This window comes from Desmodus rotundus, chromosome 9 (assembly GCF_022682495.2).
Source record: "Desmodus rotundus isolate HL8 chromosome 9, HLdesRot8A.1, whole genome shotgun sequence".
Classification (NCBI taxonomy): Eukaryota; Metazoa; Chordata; class Mammalia; order Chiroptera; family Phyllostomidae; genus Desmodus; species Desmodus rotundus.
This window is the reverse complement of record NC_071395.1, coordinates 36545520-36563876: the sequence shown is the minus strand read 5'-3', so window position 1 is coordinate 36563876 and position 18357 is coordinate 36545520. Positions and strand designations below refer to the sequence as shown.

Genomic DNA, 18357 nt, shown 5'->3' with positions numbered 1-18357 from the left:
CCCCACCCCCGCTGGCCGTCCTGGTCTGGGCACTGCTGATGCTGCTGCCTCCTCCTGTCCGCAGACGGGCTCTGTGCTTGGAGTGAGGAGGAGTGCAGAAACTTCGAGCATGGCTTCCGCGTGCACGGGAAGAACTTCCACCTGATCCAGGCCAACAAGGTGAGGACACGCGCCATCCCCTGCGACTCCCACTGGGCTGCCCCATGGCCTTCTTGGGGCTGGGAAGGTCTTGGGAGCCTGAGCACATGGCACCCTACACACCACAGCACGAGGTCACAGCTCCCCTCACCAGGCTTCTGTGGCTCCCACAAGCTGAGGGCTAAAGCTCAGGCTTCTGCCTCTCGCTCTCACATGTCTGTCGTCTTACTAGTCTCCTGTGCCAGCCGCTCTCTTCCCCCAAAGAAGGCTCCAGTGTGAGAAATAATTGGCCTAATGGTGAATTTTAGGAGTTGGGCCTGTATTCACCATCCACCCTCATCAAGGGTCTCCTAGTTCCATCAAATCAAGGAAATAGGTCTCTGCTGCCACCTGTGGCAACTGCTCGTGACCGGGGGTGCTGCCGAGTGCCAGGGCCCTGCCCTCCCCTAGACTTGAGCCCATCTTTCTTCCACTGGACCTGAATTCCCTCTCCTCCTTAGGCCTGAATCCCCCTGTCCTCCCCTGGACTGGAGTCCCCTGTCTTTCCTAGACCTCAGTCACTCTGCCCGGACATCTGGCCAGATGTGTTCCATGATTCTGTCTCAGGGCCCGAATTTCCCTTTGTCTTTTTCATCGCAGCTCCCCCGTCTCCCCCCTTCTCCCAGTGCTTGCTTTTTCTGCCCATCCAGGGGAGCAGCCCTTGCCCCTTCCAACTATTCGCGGTGACACAGCATGTGGAAAAGCAGGGCCTGGTGAAACCTAACTCACGTTTGGAGCCTCTGTCCTCTCTTGGGAGGTCAGAGTCAATGAGATGCCTCTGCTGGGCCACTGTAGGGACAGGCAGGACTGTGCTCGGCTGACCTTCCCAGCGTCGTTCCAGGCAGCAGGAGACCCTCTGGGGGATCAGCTCCTGCTGGCCTGACGCAGCACGCCGTTCACTGTGCTTCCACGGCAGCCAAGGCTGCTGCTGTGAGCAGAACGTCACGTGCTGCCTTCCCCACGCCACCCCTGTCATTCCTAGTCAGACCCCTGATGCAGAAGGGGTCACTGGGAAGAGGAGACAGCTTGTGTTCGCCTGGCCTGTGCCCCTGGCTCCCCGGCCTCCCGGGCCTCTGGCGTCTGTCCCCCATCCTGGGCAGCAGCAGCAGGTCTCACACATTGTAGCTGCAACACGGCTGTGGCCTTGCTGTGGGGGCTTCTCCAAATGAGACGCCCCAAGAGGTGTTGCCAGGGGCGTCTAGCCCCGCACTGGACCTCTGTTCGCACTGTGCTGCCCTTATTTTGAGGGCGCTTGTGTGTGCGATCTGAGTCTGGGGTTTGTGACGGCGTCTCCTGTGCTCACGGACGGCTCTCCCTTGGGGTGCTCACGGTGTTCCATGGGGAAGGCAGGCTTGGCCAGGTTGCACTCCGCCCTGTCTGGGTGGGGGCTCTGTGCCTGGTGTCCGCACCGCCCACTCCCCCTCTGCTGGGCCTGTGATGAATGGGGAATGAGGTGGACACTGCAGTCCTTGGGCTCTTGGCAAGGTCTGGGATGAGGGCGGTGGGCACTGGATACGTGAGCCCAGAGTGAAGAAGAGTGGGGTCCTATGCCAGCAGGTGGGGGATCTCTCTGAGATTGGGGTACCATCGTGTTTAGGGCAAAGAGATGAGCCCTAATCATGGGGGTGGCCTGTGAGCCTTACGTGGGGCTGGAGGTGGATGCAGAGGACATGGGGGGTGTGGCAGGCTCTTTGAGAACCACGGTGGCCGGGACCTTTTGCCACTGTCCTGGGAAGTGCAGGTGGCTGGGCACATGGGGCCCAGATGACACCGCACTGCCCCTCAGGTGCGTACGAGGTCAGTGGGCGAGTGTGTGGAGTACTACTACCTGTGGAAGAAGTCCGAGCGCTACGACTACTTCTCCCAGCAGACACGGCTGGGACGGAGGAAGTACGGCCCGTCGGGAACCACGTATGTGCAGCGGGCTTCCAGCAGGACCTGGGGGCAGGGGAGCACTGGGAGTCCCAGGGAGCACTTCCTGCCTGAGGTGCCTGTCTCCCTGCAGCCCTCCATGTTGCCCTCTTTTCTCAGGGACACAGACCAGGACCTAGATAGCAGTGACCCTGACGGCCTCACCCGTCCCCGCTCCTCGCCACCCCTGCCCCCTGCCACTGACAGCCTAGGCCCTGAGCAGGACCCCGTGGCACAGATGCATATGGGTAAGAATGTGGAGTGGGCCCTACTCTTCGGGGCCCCCTCATAACTAGCACCCTGACCTGTGCTAGAGGACACTAAGGAGCAGGTGTCTGGGAGCCACTGTCACTCCACCCCATGAGGTGTCACACACGTGAGATACCATAGGGGCTGCTTGGCTTTCCACGTGGAGGGGAACCGTGTGTGCCCAGCAGCCCAAAGTAGGGGCTCCTGTCTGGGTGCCAGGTGTTTGGGGGGCCCCTTTTTGGCCCCAGGTCAGGGGGCTTCTCTCTGGGCCCAGATGGTGACTCCTTAGTCCCAGCTGCCACGTGGGAGAACTGGGGGTGCCTCAGCCCTCCCAGTGTCCCGGCCCAGGGCCACGCCAGAGCAAAACAAGCCTGCTTCGTGATTTCAGTTTCTGAAGGTGACCGCAGAGGGAAGGACGAGGGCCTTCGTTCTCTAGGTCTGTTGGACTCTGGTTTATATTACCCTCGGTTCCAGTATGTGGTTGGTCTTGTGGTTTGCCTGGCAGGGCACCCGCCGAGGTTGCCTGTCGTGCACCGGTGTGCAGAGCTCCACAGGTCCCTGGCTTACCCCGGCTTTGCAGTGCACTTAACCGTCATTTTGTTATTTTGAATCTGTTGTGTTTTGTCTTGAGAAACAGGAGTCACAACCTTTCAAGGCAGGGCCTTAGCCTGGTTGCAAGGTTGAGTATAAGTAGTTTCTTTGTGTTCATGTGTATTTTCTGCATTTGTGTGGAAACATTCATTCGTGAAGAGGGGTCTGTAAGCTTTGCTGTCCCCGACAGGTGGCCAGAGCCTGCATAGGTTGCGATGTCCCGGCAGAAGTGTGGCTTTAAGCGAGTGCACCTTAGCCGGGATTGTTGTGGGTCCTGGGAGGGCTGGGCGCAGGGTGCTGCTGGGGGCCTGACTGCAGTTGTGTTCTCTCCCTGTAGAGCCGCTGAGTGTGGACAGCATGGCTGGCAGTCTTGGTGAGCCTGAGGAGGGCTCCAACGGCCTCCCGTCCTCGGAGCCAGAGCCCTGTCTGTTCCATCAGCTGGACGCTCCTCCCACTGTGCCCCTGCCCCAGCGGCCTCTGGCGCTGGCCGAGCCGGCCTCCTGCCCCTCTGCTGCGGCTGCTCCAGAGCCCAGTGCCAGCTCGAGACTGGCTGTGGACTTGGCCCTGCCCACGGCCCTCCCTGAGGAGCTGCCCCTGGTCTCCAGCCACGTGGATATGGACGGAGAGCCTGAGGAGGCTGTGGCCCCTGCACAGGTGGCCTTGTCGGTCACTGAGTTTGGACTCATTGGCATTGGGGACGTGAATCCTTTCCTGGCTGCCCACCCAGCGTGCCCGGGCCCTGGGCTGCACTCGGAGCCCCTGTCACAGTGAGTGCAGCCCCCATCCTGGGGCCCCCAGCCTCAGGCTGAAAGGAAGAGGGCGGCAGGGGTCAGGCCTGAGGGCCCGAGGGAGGCCCGGCCCATGGGGAAGATTCTGTTTGTTCCTTTAGTTTTATTTTCTACTTTTAATTTGGCTTATTTATTTTTTTGACTAGGTAATACATTCATATGGTTCAAAATCCAAAAAGGTACCAGTGGGGCCAGTGCTAGTCTCCTCTCATCCCTGCCCCAACCACCAGCCCTCCCAGGCACACGTGAAAACACCGTCTGCTGGGGGAGGCGAGGCTGGGAGCCATGCGTTTGGCCCAGAGTGCTCAAGCCATGCAGCCCGTGGGACTGGACTGACCCTCTCTTGGTCTCTCTCTCGGTCTCTCCCCTCACTGCAGCTGTAACGTGATGACCTGTTGATACCTGGCCACAGGCGGGCGTGTGTGGCCTAGACTGGACTTGGGGCCACTGTGGGGCCTGCCTCTGTCCGTCAGTCTTCCCGACCCTTTTCCTCGTGGGCCTCGGGTAACGCCTTCTCTGCTTCAGAACACTTCAAGGACTGGGGTGAGCAGTGGCAGGGCTACCAGCCCTGCCCCTCCCCACACACAGACTGGCACCCTCAGTGCCGGGCACCACCACCTGGCTCCAGGCTGCCACTCACCGTGGGACCCGTTGGGCAGTTGGGTGTAGAGGGTTGGGTCCCCTCTAGCCAGCAGAGGCGAGGAAAGGCATCCCTGCCTGTCAGGGGGAGACAGGGCAGGGTGATGCCGTCCCCCCCCTCCCCACCAGCAGTCTCCGCCCAGGGAGCCCCCAGCACTCTGCTTGGCTCTGTCTCCCCGCACCTAGCAGGGCCATGGGCTGCCCCAGCCCGGGGGTCGGTGGGCAGCTGCTACTCGGTGCCAAACCCCACGGGGCACAGAGCCATATACCTCGACGTTGGTCCCGCCCCACCCTTGACCTCACCCACTCTGTCCACTTCAGGAAAAGCCGCACTTTATGCCCATCTGCCTCCTCTCTCTATCTGCCCCAGGGCCTCTCAGCAGCCTTGTGTGGGCATGGGTTCCAAGAGACAGGTGACTGACACCCGCCCTGTTGCCTGCAATGCCGAGGGGCCGGGTTCCAGCCTGTTCTCCTGACCCTGCAGGTCGTGTTTCTGTTGAAGCTCCCCAGCAAGATGGTTTGGGGTCCTGGTCCTTCTCTTCACCCACCTCCCTGGTTTTATTTATGTTTCTGTTTACAAATTGGAGTGGGGTCCTCAGGGGGACAGGGCAGCTCTCCCCAGGCCCTGGGTGTCACCAGGAGAGTTTTGGCTCGAGCCCACCTGCAGAGTTGGACTCAGCCTTTCCTGTCACCCCACCAAGGACCACACTGTGAAGTGACAACTGCCTTGAATCCCTTGCTGTTTTATTTATTAAACTTGATTTGAAGCCCTTGATTTGATTGGTTTATTTTTTTAATGATTTTATTTATTTATTTTTAGAGAGAGGGGAAGGGAGGGAGAAAGAGAGAGAGAGAAACATCAATGTGTGGTTGCCTCTCGTGTGCCCCTCACCAGGGACCTGGCCTGCAACCCAGGCACGTGCCCTGACTGGGAATCAAACTGGCGACTCTTTGGTTCGCAGGCCGGCGCTTAATCCACTGAGCCACACCAGCCAGGGCTGATTTGATTTATTAATTAAACTTGACTTGAAGCCTTGTGGTGGATTGGGCAGGGTGTGACCACCCTCGTCATGTAGTGGCTGATAGGAGGGAGGTGGTCAGTTAAATGGAGGGGACATTTAATCTGGAAGCTGAAGGCAAATCACCGTGTTTTGGTAACTTGGTAAGGGCTATGTGAGTCAGGCCAAGCTTACTGCCAACACAGAGGAAGGCAGGGGCCTGAGTCCCAGGAAAGAGGTGGAGGGCGGGAGGGAGAGTAGCAGAGGGGCTAGGTGGGCAGGCCAGCAGGTTTTATCCTGAAGCCCTTGGAGGGGTAAGCAGGGGCTGGGCCGAGATGTGGTTTTCAAAGCTCCTTTAGTGGTTGTGCAGACAGACTGGACAGGAGCAGGGGGGCATGCCTGGAAGGGATGGGCTTGGACCAAGAGAGTGGAGGCCAAGGGCAGGTGGGTTGGGCTGGTTGTGCCCAGGAGCATGGGAAAGCCAGGTGTCTTCCCAAATTGGGGGCTTAGTCCTTCAGAGCTGGTGTGCCAGCACTGGGGAGCAGGGGCACCTGGGGGGTGGGATGCCAGGGACTGTAGAATGATTGTCACTGGAGTTTTTCTATTTTTATTTTCTTGAAGCATTTTTGGAGCTCTTGCTCTACTGCATTCTGGTTCACTCTGCTTCCAAGAAAGCTGCCGTTGTCCTTATCTTTGGGTGTGTGTTTACTCTGACTGCTAAGAGTTGGGTCTTTCTCCCTGGGTTTTTAAAATTTAATTCCTCAGCTGACATTCAGTGTTATTTTGTATTAGTTTCAGGTGTATAGTGTAATGGTTTTTCTCCCTGGTTTTGGAATGTTCGGTGCACAGCCTTTTCAGGTGGGCTCCCTTCACTTGGTGACGCGCACCTATGGCGGCTCCACATCTTGTGGCTCCCTAGCTCGTTCTTTTTATTGCTGAGTAACATTCCACCAGGTGGACTCACCTGCTGAAGGAATTCTCGGGTGCTTTCAGGTTTGGGCACTTACAGGTGAAGCTGCTGTGAACACTTATGCAGGTTTTTGGATGGACACAAATTTTCAGCTCGTTTGGGTACATACCCAGGAGCTGAATCTTACAGTAAGCGTGTTTTTAGTTGTGTCAGAAACCACCAAGCTGTCCTCCAAAGAGCTGCGCCATTCGGATTCCCCCTGGTGGTAACGGAGGGTCCCCGTGGCTCCTGGCCTCGCCAGCACTGAGTGAGTGTCATCCTCGGTTTGGGTGTCACCTGTTCTGATAGGCATGGGTGGCACCTCATTGTTTTCTGTAGCCTTTAGAGGTGGGCCCTCATTTCTTCCCAATGTTCTTCACTCCCTCTCACTGGCCAAGGAGATCCTCGAGGATCTCTCCTTCATTTTTGAAACACTTTTTCCTTTTTTTGGCAGGATCAGCATTTTAAGATTTTATTTATTTATAGAGAGAGGGAAAGGGAGGGAGGAAGAAAGGGAGAGAAATATCAATGTGTGGTTGCTTCTCTCACGTACCCCAACTGAGGACCTGGCCCGCAACCCAGGCCTGTGCCCTGACTGGGAATCAAACCTGCGGCCACTCGCCCTGTGGAACAATGCCCGACCCACTGAGCCACACCGGTCAGGCGGGATCAGTGTTTTAAAGATGTTCCATTAGACTCCCAGTTTCTAATGAGAAATCGGTCGTTCTTGTGTTTCCCTAGATGAGACTCCTTTTCCTCTGTGGCTTCCTTTCTGTCTGGGCACCAGCGTTTGAGTGTAATGTGCAAGGTATAGATTTCCACAGGGAGCTGCTTGGGCTTGAGAGCGGCCTTGCATCGCTGTCGGGGCCTCCTGGCTATTATTTCTTCAGATGTGTCTGCTGCTACCCCCTTCTCTCTCCTCCTTCTGGGCCTCCAGTTACACAGGAGGGCATTGGGAATTGTTCTACAGATTTCCTCGTGCTTGATTCTGTGTTTCTATTTGGATGGTCGCTCTTGACCAACCAGTCTTTGAGGGCCTTGGTCCTCTTTCCCAGTTTCCAGACTGCTATTCAGCCTCTCCCATATCTGCCGTTTCCTGTTTTTTGTTTTTTTCCCCGTTTCTCTGCTGAAATTCTCCATGTTTTTCACCTTTTCCTCTACCTTCTTTAACCTTTCTGTCATACCCTATGGTAACATTATTCCTGGGCTGCTGTGAGGAGCACACTGAAGTTGTGGGTGCCTGGCACATTAGCGCCCCGAGAGTGTCAGGAGGTCAGGGCCGTGTTGTGGCTTTGCCTCACTGTCCAGCAGAGGCTGCTCCTGCCCCCCCCCTCCCCGCCCGGGGTAGACTGGAGTCTGCAGCCTCTGCTGATCTTGGGGCCCAGTGATGGAGGCTTGGAGTAAAACACCTCAAAATACCACTCCACCCCCAGCCGTAGTCAGGCAGGGTAGGGGGTGTGGCTCGAGCCAGACTGTCTTTGAAGATAGCTCTTGTAAAAGGAATAAGCAGCTTGTGGCCTCGTCCTGTGAAACCCCAGCCCGGACTGAGTACCTGGAGCAGCAGTCACTCTAGTGACCTCAGGGCCCAGGCCTAGGTCATTATTCACTATGTCACTTTTCATTGAGCAAGCACTGATTGAGCCCCTACTATGTGGGGGTCCCTGCCCTCCTGGAGCCGACTCTGGGGAGGAGACTACGGTAAGCTGATAAGCAGACACACAGGCTGAGATGGTGCCAGAGCTTAGGGAGGTGGCAGGCTTGGGTGGGTGTAGGGCAGGGAGGGCACTGCAGTAGGGGTCATCCATGTGAGTTGGCTTCATCCAGAGCTGAGGGTTCCCAGGGTGCCAACGCGGTGAGTGTTGAAATGGATCGCCCTTGTCCCTGATGCAGGTGGTGTGGCACTCAGGATCAGCACAATCCTTGTAGCTGTGTGCAGGTCTGGGATTCTGATGTGCAGGTGACTCCAGGCACCTACCCCACTGTGTTTTCTATTCAATTAACTCTCCAGTAATGCTTCCTAATGAAACTGAGGACCATACACCCACTTTGCCTTCCCTGCCCAAATATACCCATCATGGCCACCCAGAGGTAAAGCCCCCAGTCTGGGAGACAACTCACTCCCAGTGTGGTCTTTCTGAGCTCCAAGAGAAGCATAGAAAGGTAGGAGTATTGGCTGCTCTCAGGTGGCACCTTCTGTGTGCCAGGCACCTTCCTACCAATCTGTCAAGCTTTTTTCTTCGCAATATTCCTTTTGGGAACAAACCTGGAGTCCCGCAGGTTCCGCCAAGACAACAGGGTCATGAGAACTGATAACCTTCTGAGCCCTGAATGTCATTACCTGGGAACGGTCAGGCACACAGAGTCGGTGGGATCTCTAGGGGAGATGGGTAAGGCCTGGTACCTTCAGTCTCCTTCCAGCTTTGCCATCTGCAGGTGAGGGAGAACATCCAGTCCGGGCTCCCAGCCCAGGCTCTGTCCCCTGAGCAGGCCTGGCTGGTTCAGTTTGTAAAGGACCAGGTGTGAAAACTTGAAGTGTGGGAGACTCCAGCTAGCAAGTGTAGAAGTCCTGACCCTAATCCTAATCCTAATCCTAATCCCTGTATTTTAATCCTGACCGAGCCCAGAAATTTTAAGAACAGGATGAGATTGAGGTCAGTGGGGAGGGGCCAATAGGCACATGTGTTCCACCTTCATGCCCTCCCTCCAGCCACTCTTCAGGTTCAACAGGGATCAGGCAACACTCCCACCCAAGGCCTCTGCCTGCAGGAGCCTTGCCCTGGAGACTCCCTTTGCAGTACCCACCCAGGTTGTCTCCACCAGCATGCCCTGCTTGGGTGGGTGCCCCACAGCTTACCCCCATCCTCGCAGCACACAGTAGGTATTCAATAAAGAACCCTGACTTTCCTTGATCTTCATACAATGTTGCATCTTTGCATTAACTGAAAATGTTGGGCTGTCAACACCGAGAGTGGTAGGTAGTCAGTCACCCCATTAAAGTGAGGTGAAAGTTAAAAAAAAAGTGCGATAATAATAATAATGGTGCCAGCTAGCATTTGTGTAACATTTTTTTCCAGGCTTCAGTATTTTATCAGGTAATTCTCATAACACCCCTAATTCGGCTTATGTTGCATTAATGAATGAATGAACGACAGGAGCTAGAGCCTGGGGCCATCCATTCCCTGGGGCCCAACCCCCTGTGAGTGGCAGCAGAAGTAGCCAATGAGCAGAGCCTGAGCCAACGTGGGGCGGGGTCACGCCGGGAGGAGGAGTGCGCTGGAACGAGCTGATCCTGAAACTGGAAACTGCCACAGCACCTCTACCCAGACACTAGGAATACCCTCAGGGCAATTAAATCTGATAATCCGGGCCGCCTTAGAGGAAGTCTGGGGGCGACTTAAACTTTTTGGGGAGTGCGGTTGGAAAGGGGGGTTGGTTGCTGGTGACATGCCTCCCACACTGTCTCTGCCACACCGCAGACGGAAAATTCAGTGCAGAAGTTTCCAAGCAGGACCTTGTCATGCCCTGGGGATGGGCTGAGTTATTTGAGTGTGTGTGGGGGTAGTGGAGGAATGTCTCAGACAGCCTGCTTAAGAAAGTTGACCCGGCGCGGAGGGGACTTGACCCAGAGACCCGGCCCCCAACCTCGCTCTCTGGACAGTGGCCGAGATGCAGAGGTCTATTCATCATTTCAGGAAGCAGGGTCGGGGGAGGGGGGGCTCTGAGTTCAAGTCCCAGCTGCTTGACTTTGGGTCAGGGGCTGCCTGTCTGTGAACCTGGCTCCCTTTAAGTCTAAAAAGGGCCCAGAACATCCTCTGCGGGATCATTGGAAGTGATGGGGTGGTGAATGTGGTTTAGAGGTCAGGGGCATGGGACCTTGGAGCCATACCATCTGGGTTCCAATCCCAGCCCCCTTCCCATTGTGTGACCCTGAGGGTGACAGAACCTCTGGCCTGTCAAGTGTTCTGGCCAGATCAAGGCAGGGCTCTCCAGGAGGTGGTCACAGTTCCCAAGGTCTCCCAGGTGGTTCCAGCCAAAAGGATCCAGCATGGGTGTGTGGACCCTGAAAGTGGATGTAATGCGCCCTTCGGGTCTGTTTTCCCAGGCTTGGGTGCTCTTGACCCCAGGGGCCTCCCAGCTCAGGGCTCCCCAGGACCTGGGTGCAGGGCACAGGACCAAACTCTTAACCATTTCCAGGTGTTGAGCTAGTTCCTACCTCTTGGCTCGTCCGCTGTCTGCCTAACTGGGACAATAAGTGCTACATAGCAACAGTGCCTGGCAAAGCCTCCAGGGTGGGTGTTGAGGAATCTGATCTTCTAAACTGCCAGGGCTGGCAGGACCTCATAAAAACCTCTGCAGTTAAGCCTCAGTAACCCGTCAATTTTTAGACATTTACGGATTCAGAATATTGAGATACACACGGCATGAATACCAGTCTCCAGTGGGGAGACCTAGGCTCAGGGAGTGGCCCGCGCAGCCCGAGCTCCTCTACACCCCGCAGTTCTGTTGGGGCTGCCCATTCACCCCTCACTTACTCGTTCTTTCCTGTCACCTCAACCCACCCCGTGCCCTGACTCAGCCGGCCGGATCCGTGAGACCCGGGCATTCGCTGGGGCACAGACGCTCCGGGTGACCCAGGATTCGCTGTCCCTGAGCTGTAGCCTCCCGGCCTGGTTGGGGGCGGGGGGGGACTGGGCGCTGATGATCCCTACCAGCCCAGAGACCCCACCTCCTCCTCCATTCCCGGGGTCCCCAGCCGCCACTCGCTCGCACTGTCTACCAGGCTCCTTCCTGCGCGCCGCGGGCGGGGCGGGGGCAGAGTCCGCCCCCTCCCCTGGGGCTGCCCCGCCCCGCCCGTCGCTCCGCTCCCCTCCCTCGCCCGGCCTGGCTTGGCGGCCATGTGACTCTGCGGCCGGGCCTGGACGCGACGGGACGCGCTTGGACTGGCGTCGGGGGTCGCGGGCGCTGCCCGGGGCGGGGGCGGCATGGAGCGGAGGTGGGTCTTCGTGCTGCTCGACATGCTGTGCGTGCTGGTCGGTAAGAGCCGCGGGAACCCGGGATGGGGGGCCCCTTCTCAGGTGTCTCAGGGGAGGACCCTCGGCGCGCCTTCCCCGGCGTGCGCCCTTCTAGCCTCAGTCTACCCCACCCGCGCCGAGTTCAGGAGTGGGTCATGAACGGCGCCCGAGTTGGCACCCCCGCCCGGGGCAGCAGGAAGTCGCCGCCAGGGCCACAGGCGCCCCCACTCCTGCCGCGTCCCCCTTTCCCGCCGCGCCCTACCACGGCGGTGATTCACACGGGCGGTGGCCCCGGTCTGGGCGGGCCGGGCAGGGGCTGCGGTGCGGGTCCCCGCCGGGAGGACCTTTACGCCCCGGGCCCAGGGTCGGCTTTCCCAATGGGCTTGGGGAGAGCTGAGGCCTGGCCCGGGGCGCACAGCTGGTCGGTGGGATTTGAACCCGCGCGAGCGGGTAAAACACCTAGAGAAAGCTGGGCCCCGGGCTGCGGGTGAACCGCGGGCTGCAGGGCGGCACTACCAAACCTGTTGGGCGGCTTTTCGGGCCAGGTTGGAGGAGGGGGCAGCCCGAGGCCCCTCCCTTCCCCTCTCCCAGGGTCCCAGGAACAATGGCTGAGTGTTTGCTCCGGGGCTGTGAGGGCAATGGCCTCGGAATTCTAGCCCCGGCAGGGGGAGGGGCCCCTCCGGCAAAATTTCCCCCGCCCCCCAATCTGGTTCTTGCTTTTTTCGGAGTAGCGCGGAGGGGCCCGAGAGACCGAGGGATGGAGGGTTCAGTCCTGAGGGATGGCAGAGGCCAGGCCCTCCTCCCATGTCCCAGATGAGACCCCCGTTGGGATGGGCTAGGTGGTGGCAGGGAGAAGACCCCTGGGCACCATATTCTGAGCACCTATGTTTTTATTTATTTAAATATTTGTGTGGCATTTACCGTATGCTAGACTCTAAGCATCATGCAAATAACTGGACCTTTTCCTCCAAACAGCCTGTGAGGGGTGAGCTGTTGATAATTCCGTTTCATCCCAGAGAGGTCACCGGGAGGCAGAGCCGAGATTAAGTTGTGTGTTGCTGCTGGCTGGCTGTGTGCCAGGAGTTGGTGGCTTGAGCAGATCACACTCCCTGTTCTAGAGGATTCAACACAACAGCTCGGTTTTAAATGGTGACAAGGACCCTGAGGGATGATGTGAGGCCCTGACTTAAGCGCCCTGAGCTCTTCTCCTTCCCAAATCCCAGGAAAGCCCGCTGCGGTTGGGGTGCCTGCGTCTCCAGTGAAAGGGGCAGGGGACAGGAGTTGGGAGGCTGACCTCCCCTTCCAGGCATCCTGTGTGACTTGACTTCCCAGCACCTTCTAGCCCTGACCCCCACTCTCACACACACACAGCTTTGGGAGTCTCCTTTTAGGTCTCTCTGCCTCCATTGTTGCCCTCACTCACAGCAGCCAGAGGGATCCTGTGAAAACATGCTCCATTCCTCTGCTTCCAACCCTCCTGTGCTGCTATCTCGCTCCCAGCAAGATTCCCTCCACCCCACAACCCCCACCTCCCAACCCCCAACCCAGCCCTTCTTCCCAGTGCAGACTGCCGGGACGTGGTCACACCTCCAGACCTTTGCACTGGCTGGTCCCTGCGCCTGGCACCCTTCCCCAGATCTCCCCTGAACTTCCTCATCCCCTCCAAGCCACCTTCTCTGTGGCCTACTCTACAGTCCCTGTTGAAAGCTGCAGCCACCCTCCCCATTCCAGTGGTCATTCACTTATTCTTTATTTCTAACCTCTCCCCGCTGCCTGAGGCCAACCTCTGTTTTCTTCACTGAGTCTTTCCCCAGACTCAGCATTGAAGGTGCTCAACACCATCAGTAAAGGGTCCCTGGGGCCCTTGAATTTGGCTTTTGGGAGGAGCTGCCCCTGCTGTCCCCCTCTGGAATTCAGGCCACAGAAGAGTCACACCCTTTTACTCCTGTCCCCTGGCTTACCTGGGGCAAAGGACACCCTGCTGGAGTTTGTCTCTGCACTTACCTCAGAGCAGGGAGTCCTCTGTAGGAAGGGGGGAAGGGTTTTGGTTCAGCAGGGCCCCAGTGCCTGAGCGACTTAACCTTTCTTAATTTGGTCATGCCTGCAGCTTCTGAATGGGTCTTCTTCACACTGAGCTCCCAGGCCTGGTGTGCCTGGGTCACTGTGTGGCCAGCTCAGGGCCAAATGAGAATGCAAACATTTCAGCTTGAAAAACAGGAAGCCCTCTCTTCTAACAGATGCTTATTAAATGCCCTCTGAGCTCCTGGGGCTCGGCCTTGAGCACCACCGCCTTGCCACCACCGCCTTGAGTACCACCGTGCCCCCCAGGTGCTCACAGATGGGCGGAGGAGGGGATCCAATCCTATCAGTGGTTACAGAGTTAGAAGGATAAGAGACAGGAAGAACTGAAACTTCCTTCTAGGAGAGTGATTACTTGGGTGGCCCAGTTGGGGGAGTGAAGCTAGGCTGGGGGGAAGGTAAAGATGTTTTGGGTAGAAGGAACGCCTGCAAAGGTCCCGGAGTGGGTGCTTTCTGGCTTTGTTCAAGGAACAGAAAGGAGGGTGGAGGGAAGTGAGTGAGGGGAGAGGGTAGGAGATGTGGGGGTTAGACAGTGGGCCTGGCGGGGACTTGGGTGTTCATCTGAGGGTGGTGGGTGTTGGGGGAGGCTGAGGCAGGTGTGCAAGCTCCAGAAAAAGGTTGGTCTATATGGCCCGGGAACAAACATGCGGTTACATGGCTCCCCTTCCCCCACCCGCAGCCGCCTTGCCTTTCGCCATCCTGACACTCGTGAACGCCCCGTACAAGCGAGGGTTCTACTGTGGTGATGACTCCATCCGGTACCCCTACCGTCCAGACACCATCACCCACGGGCTCATGGCCGGGGTCACCATCACCGCCACCGTCATCCTTGTAAGGCAGGAGGGGCCAATAGGACTGGGGGTCAGGTATCTGCTCTGGGTGGTGTTTGTGGGGAAGAAGGCCCCCTTCCGTGTTCCCAGTTTCCCAGTGGCCTCAGGGAAGCCAGTGCCTGGTGGAGACCCCACCGGTGCTGCTCCAGCCTCGCCCTGAAGCTTCTTGGCTGATCGCTTTGCAGGTCTCAGCTGGAGAGGCCTACTTGGTATACACGGACCGCCTCTATTCGCGCTCCGACTTCAACAACTACGTGGCTGCCGTATACAAGGTCCTGGGGACATTCCTGTTTGGGGCTGCAGTGAGCCAGTCCCTGACAGACCTGGCCAAGTACATGATCGGCCGGCTGCGGCCCAACTTCCTGGCAGTGTGTGACCCTGACTGGGGCCGTGTGAACTGCTCCGTCTACGTGCAGGTGGAGGTGTGCAGGGGAAGCCCCGCCAATGTTACCGAGTCCAGGTAGGTGCTGGATTAGCAGCCTTCACTTTGGGTGATGCTGGGGATCCCAAGCCATAGACACTCCCACTCCCGGGGGAGAGTGGGGGCTGGAGAACGGCTCTCAGAAGCTAGATATTGAAGAATGAATTATCAGATAGAGAAGTGTAAAGAGATACCTCGATGGGCAGCGGACAGGGTGGGAGTTGGCTGGGCAGTGCCTGTGGCCCTGGGTCCGGCAGACAGGGAGGCAAGGTGGGGCTGGGGGTGTCAGGCCCTGGAGCAGAGCGGTCAGTGTTAGGAGGGGTGACCCACCTCCCCTGAATTTCGGGCCTGCTCTCATGCTTTTGATCTGTCTTCTCACCATCTCTACTGATAAACTTCTCACTTAATTGACTTCCTTATTTTTCTTTTTAAAAACTTGAAATAAAGTTCATGTAGCATAAATTTCCTAACCAGCCATTTTAATGTGGGCAATTCATTAATTTTTAGTATATTCATGATGCTTCGCAGCCATCTCTACTGTCTTACTCCAGAATAGGCTCATCAACACCCTGAAAGGACATGCCGTGTCCATCAGCTAGCTACCTTCCCCTCCGCCCAGCCTTGGTAACCGCTAACCTGCTTTCCATCTCTGTGGATTTACCTATTTTGGACATTTTATATACACGGAATCGTATACTATGTGGCCTTGCTTGCTTGACTTCTTTACTGTCTTAAAGGTCACCCATATTGTAGCTTCTGTTAGTTTTCGCTTCATGTGTTTTGGGGCTCTGTTGTTAGGTGCATATATCTTTGTGATTGTTGTATCTTCTTGATTGATTGATCTTCTTATCACTATGTAACGTCCTTTCTCTTTCCTAACATTTTTAAAAAAGATTTTATTTATTTATTTTTAGACAGAGGGGAAGGGAGGAAGAGAGAGGGGGAGAGAAATATTAATGTGTGGTTGCCTCTCACATGCCCCCTATTGGGGACCTGGCCTGCAAGCCAGGCATGTGCCCTGACTGAGAATCGAACTGGCGACCGTTTGGTTCGCAGGCTGGCGCTCAGTCCACTGAGCCACACCAGCCATGGCTCTCCTAACATTTTTTTTGTCTTCGTGTGTGTTTTGCCTGATAGTAGTATAGCAAAGCCACTCTGGCTGACTTTTGATTACTGTTTGCGTGGACTTCTTTTTTTTCCTTTCCATTTTTGTACTTTCAACCTCTTTGTGTCTTAGAATCTAAAGTGAGTCTGTTATGTACATCAGAAAATGGAATATTTTAAAAATTCATTCTCCAATCTCTGCCTTTTAGAGAATTTAATATTCACATTAATGTAATTGCTGATAAGGAAAGACTTCTATAATTTGTTATTCACATATATATTTTTGTTTTGTTTTTTAATTTCTCCATTACTTCCTTCTTTTCTGTTAAATAGGTGTTTCTTACGCAAAGTGCCTGCGGACATACAGTGGTATAGCCGCATATATGTGCTATATCGCACACCCCCTTTGAAGTTATTGTTACACATTATATCTTTATACATCGTGTGCTATCAGCCTAGATTTGTATTTACTGTCTAATGCAGTTCTCGAAACTGAGCTGTAGGAACTTTATAGCAGTTCCAGGTGCACGAGGTGGTTAATTGACAGTTGTGTCTGTTGGGAAATGGTCAGCATGGTTAGTCTAGTTTACATTGTTCACACACGTGCCGTTGTTTCTTTTTAATCGTACAGGAAGAACAGGAACTATAAACCAAGAATACGTTGATACTGACGTTTATATTTCGTAGCTGCCTTTACTGGTGTTTTTATGTCTTTGTGTGGATTGGAGTTTCTGGCCAGTATTCTTCATTTCTCCTGGAGAGACTCCCGTCAGCATTTCTCATGGGGCAGGTGTACGGGCGTCGAGTTACCTGGATCTTTGTTTCTCTGGAAGTGTCTTAGTTTCTCCTTCATATCTGTCCCCTTCTCTCTGTCTTCTCCTTTTGGGACTCTCATTATGTCTAATACCAGCCATGTTCCATGTAAAATTCTCCCTCAGGCTGTGGGAAACTCAGCGGAAGGGGACCGGCACCGGGCACCGGGGCACCGGGGACCGGGGACCAGGGGTGGTGAATGAAGGTAGAGAGGGTGAGTGAGCCGCCTGGTCTGAGCTCCTGGGCTCTGTCCTCTGCACACCCCCCTGATGCTTCTGCCCTCTCCTTCCTTAGATTATCTTTCTACTCCGGCCACTCCTCCTTTGGGATGTACTGCATGATGTTCTTGGCGGTGAGTTGGTTTTTCTGTTCGCTTGGTGTGAAACCGTGGTCCTGTCGCTGGGCCTCAGTTTCTGCACCTGTAAAGCAGGGTGGGTGGAGGAGGTGATTGGTCAGGCTATGTGGTTTGTCCATAAAAACTGGAGGCCGTAGGTGTCCTGGTTCTGTGCTGTCGGCCTCAGCTACCACCTGTGCGTTGGCCGCGGGGGACCTGGCAGGCTCCTGGGCTCATGGCCGCCCTCTGGCCCCCAGCTCTATGTGCAGGCGCGGCTCTGCTGGAAGTGGGCACGGCTGCTGCGGCCCACGGTGCAGTTCTTCCTGGTGGCCTTCGCCCTCTACGTGGGCTATACCCGCGTGTCTGACCACAAACACCACTGGAGTGATGTCCTCGTGGGCCTCCTGCAGGGGGCCCTGGTGGCCGGCCTCACTGTGAGCTTCTTGGGACTGACTTACCCTTTCTTCCTTTTCCAGGTCCCTAGTCCTCTCTACCCCTGTTTCCCCCCTAAGAACCCAGTGTTCCCATCCCAGGTTCTGCTTTTCTCTCTGCCCCCTCCCACAATACCCATTCCTCTTGGGTTCTACCCCCCCTCACCCCCTTCCCAGGGTTCCCATTCCCCACCCCCACCTGGGTCCCACCCCTGCTCCTGCCCAGCCAGCTTTTGCCTCTTTCCTCACCCAGGTTCGCTACATCTCTGACTTCTTCAAAACCCGGCCCCCACAGCGCTGCCTGGAAGAGGAAGAGCTGGAACGGAAGCCCAGCCTGTCACTGACGCTGACCCTTGGCGAGGCTGACCGCAACCACTATGGGTACCCAGTTTCCAACTCCTGAGGCTGGAAACCGCCCAGGTGGCCCGTGTGTGCCTGCAGCTGGGCCTCAGGCTGGGTGTGGGGCAGTAGGTACCTGGCAGGGCCCTCCCCTGGGATGGGGGATGGTCGGGACCAGCTCCAGGTGCTGCGGGCTGGTTCACAGAGGGGTTCTATGAAGCCAACCTCCTGTGCACGGGACAAGGGGTCTGGGATTGGCCAGGGTAGCCCTGATGTTTGGATGGGGGACCCTCCATTATGAATCGAGCTCCCTCAGTACCCCTTCTTTTGTAGGGTTAGGAAAGGGACCAAGAGATCTGGATAAATGCTGTTTTGTAAAATGTAATGTATATGTGGATTTTTAGTAAAACACGGCATTTGCTGGACAAATGTTATCAGCACCTCTGTTCTTCCGGCCATTCTGAGGACAGCAAAGGGGGTGACCCTCCCTAGCCGGACGCTCAGCTGCGCTCAGGTGTTGGAGTAGTTAGTGAAGCCAACAAGCCAAAGGAAAGTAACAGACGGGCCTTTAATCAACTATTTTCTTCAAAGGGCTCTGGTTCCTTTTACTACAGAATGGTTTTAAAAACTTAACATCGCGTGGGACTAAATGTGTTCATCTGGCCACGCAGGGAGATGTAGTGTGCGTTCCC

General features: G+C 56.1%; 2 protein-coding genes across 10 annotated transcripts in view; both read left to right on the top strand.

The window, feature by feature from the left end:
- The window catches only part of MIER2 (MIER family member 2), a 29835-nt gene extending 24705 nt beyond the window's left edge, over nucleotides 1-5130 (top strand). For 2 of the 4 annotated variants that reach the window (XM_053911661.1, XM_045202644.2), the window contains 5 exons: nucleotides 65-159; nucleotides 1964-2088; nucleotides 2209-2336; nucleotides 3266-3695; nucleotides 4094-5130. In XM_053911661.1, coding sequence (XP_053767636.1) covers nucleotides 65-159; nucleotides 1964-2088; nucleotides 2209-2336; nucleotides 3266-3695; nucleotides 4094-4115 — 800 coding nt within the window. In that variant the 3' untranslated portion in view covers nucleotides 4116-5130. Of the gene's footprint in view, nucleotides 1-64; nucleotides 160-1963; nucleotides 2089-2208; nucleotides 2337-3265; nucleotides 3696-3862 lie in introns of all 4 variants that reach the window. The other 2 variants (XM_053911663.1, XM_053911662.1) reach the window with 2 other exon arrangements.
- Nucleotides 5131-11143: 6013 nt separating this feature from the next.
- On the top strand, nucleotides 11144-18099 carry PLPP2 (phospholipid phosphatase 2). Of its 6 annotated transcripts, none has more exons than XM_045202655.2 (7): nucleotides 11199-11295; nucleotides 13552-13642; nucleotides 14073-14224; nucleotides 14409-14683; nucleotides 16856-16913; nucleotides 17153-17371; nucleotides 17580-18099. In XM_045202655.2, the coding sequence occupies exons 3-7, from the start codon at nucleotides 14189-14191 to the stop codon at nucleotides 17727-17729; spliced, it is 738 nt and encodes a 245-aa protein (XP_045058590.1). In that variant the 5' UTR covers nucleotides 11199-11295; nucleotides 13552-13642; nucleotides 14073-14188; the 3' UTR covers nucleotides 17730-18099. The 6 variants fall into 6 exon arrangements, with proteins under 6 accessions (XP_045058587.1, XP_045058588.1, XP_024424633.1 ...); XM_045202654.2 differs by having other exon boundaries at nucleotides 11199-11336; XM_045202652.2 differs by lacking the exon at nucleotides 13552-13642 and having other exon boundaries at nucleotides 11144-11295.
- Nucleotides 18100-18357: the final 258 nt, after the last annotated feature.

Coding starts and splice junctions, on each gene's coding strand:
- PLPP2 (XM_024568864.3), top strand. CDS start 11,285: ATGGAGCGGAGGTGGGTCTTCGTGCTGCTCGACATGCTGTGCGTGCTG. Junction 14,225..14,408: donor TCACCGCCACCGTCATCCTT/GTAAGGCAGGAG, acceptor ATCGCTTTGCAG/GTCTCAGCTGGAGAGGCCTA. Junction 17,372..17,579: donor ACCCTTTCTTCCTTTTCCAG/GTCCCTAGTCCT, acceptor TTCCTCACCCAG/GTTCGCTACATCTCTGACTT.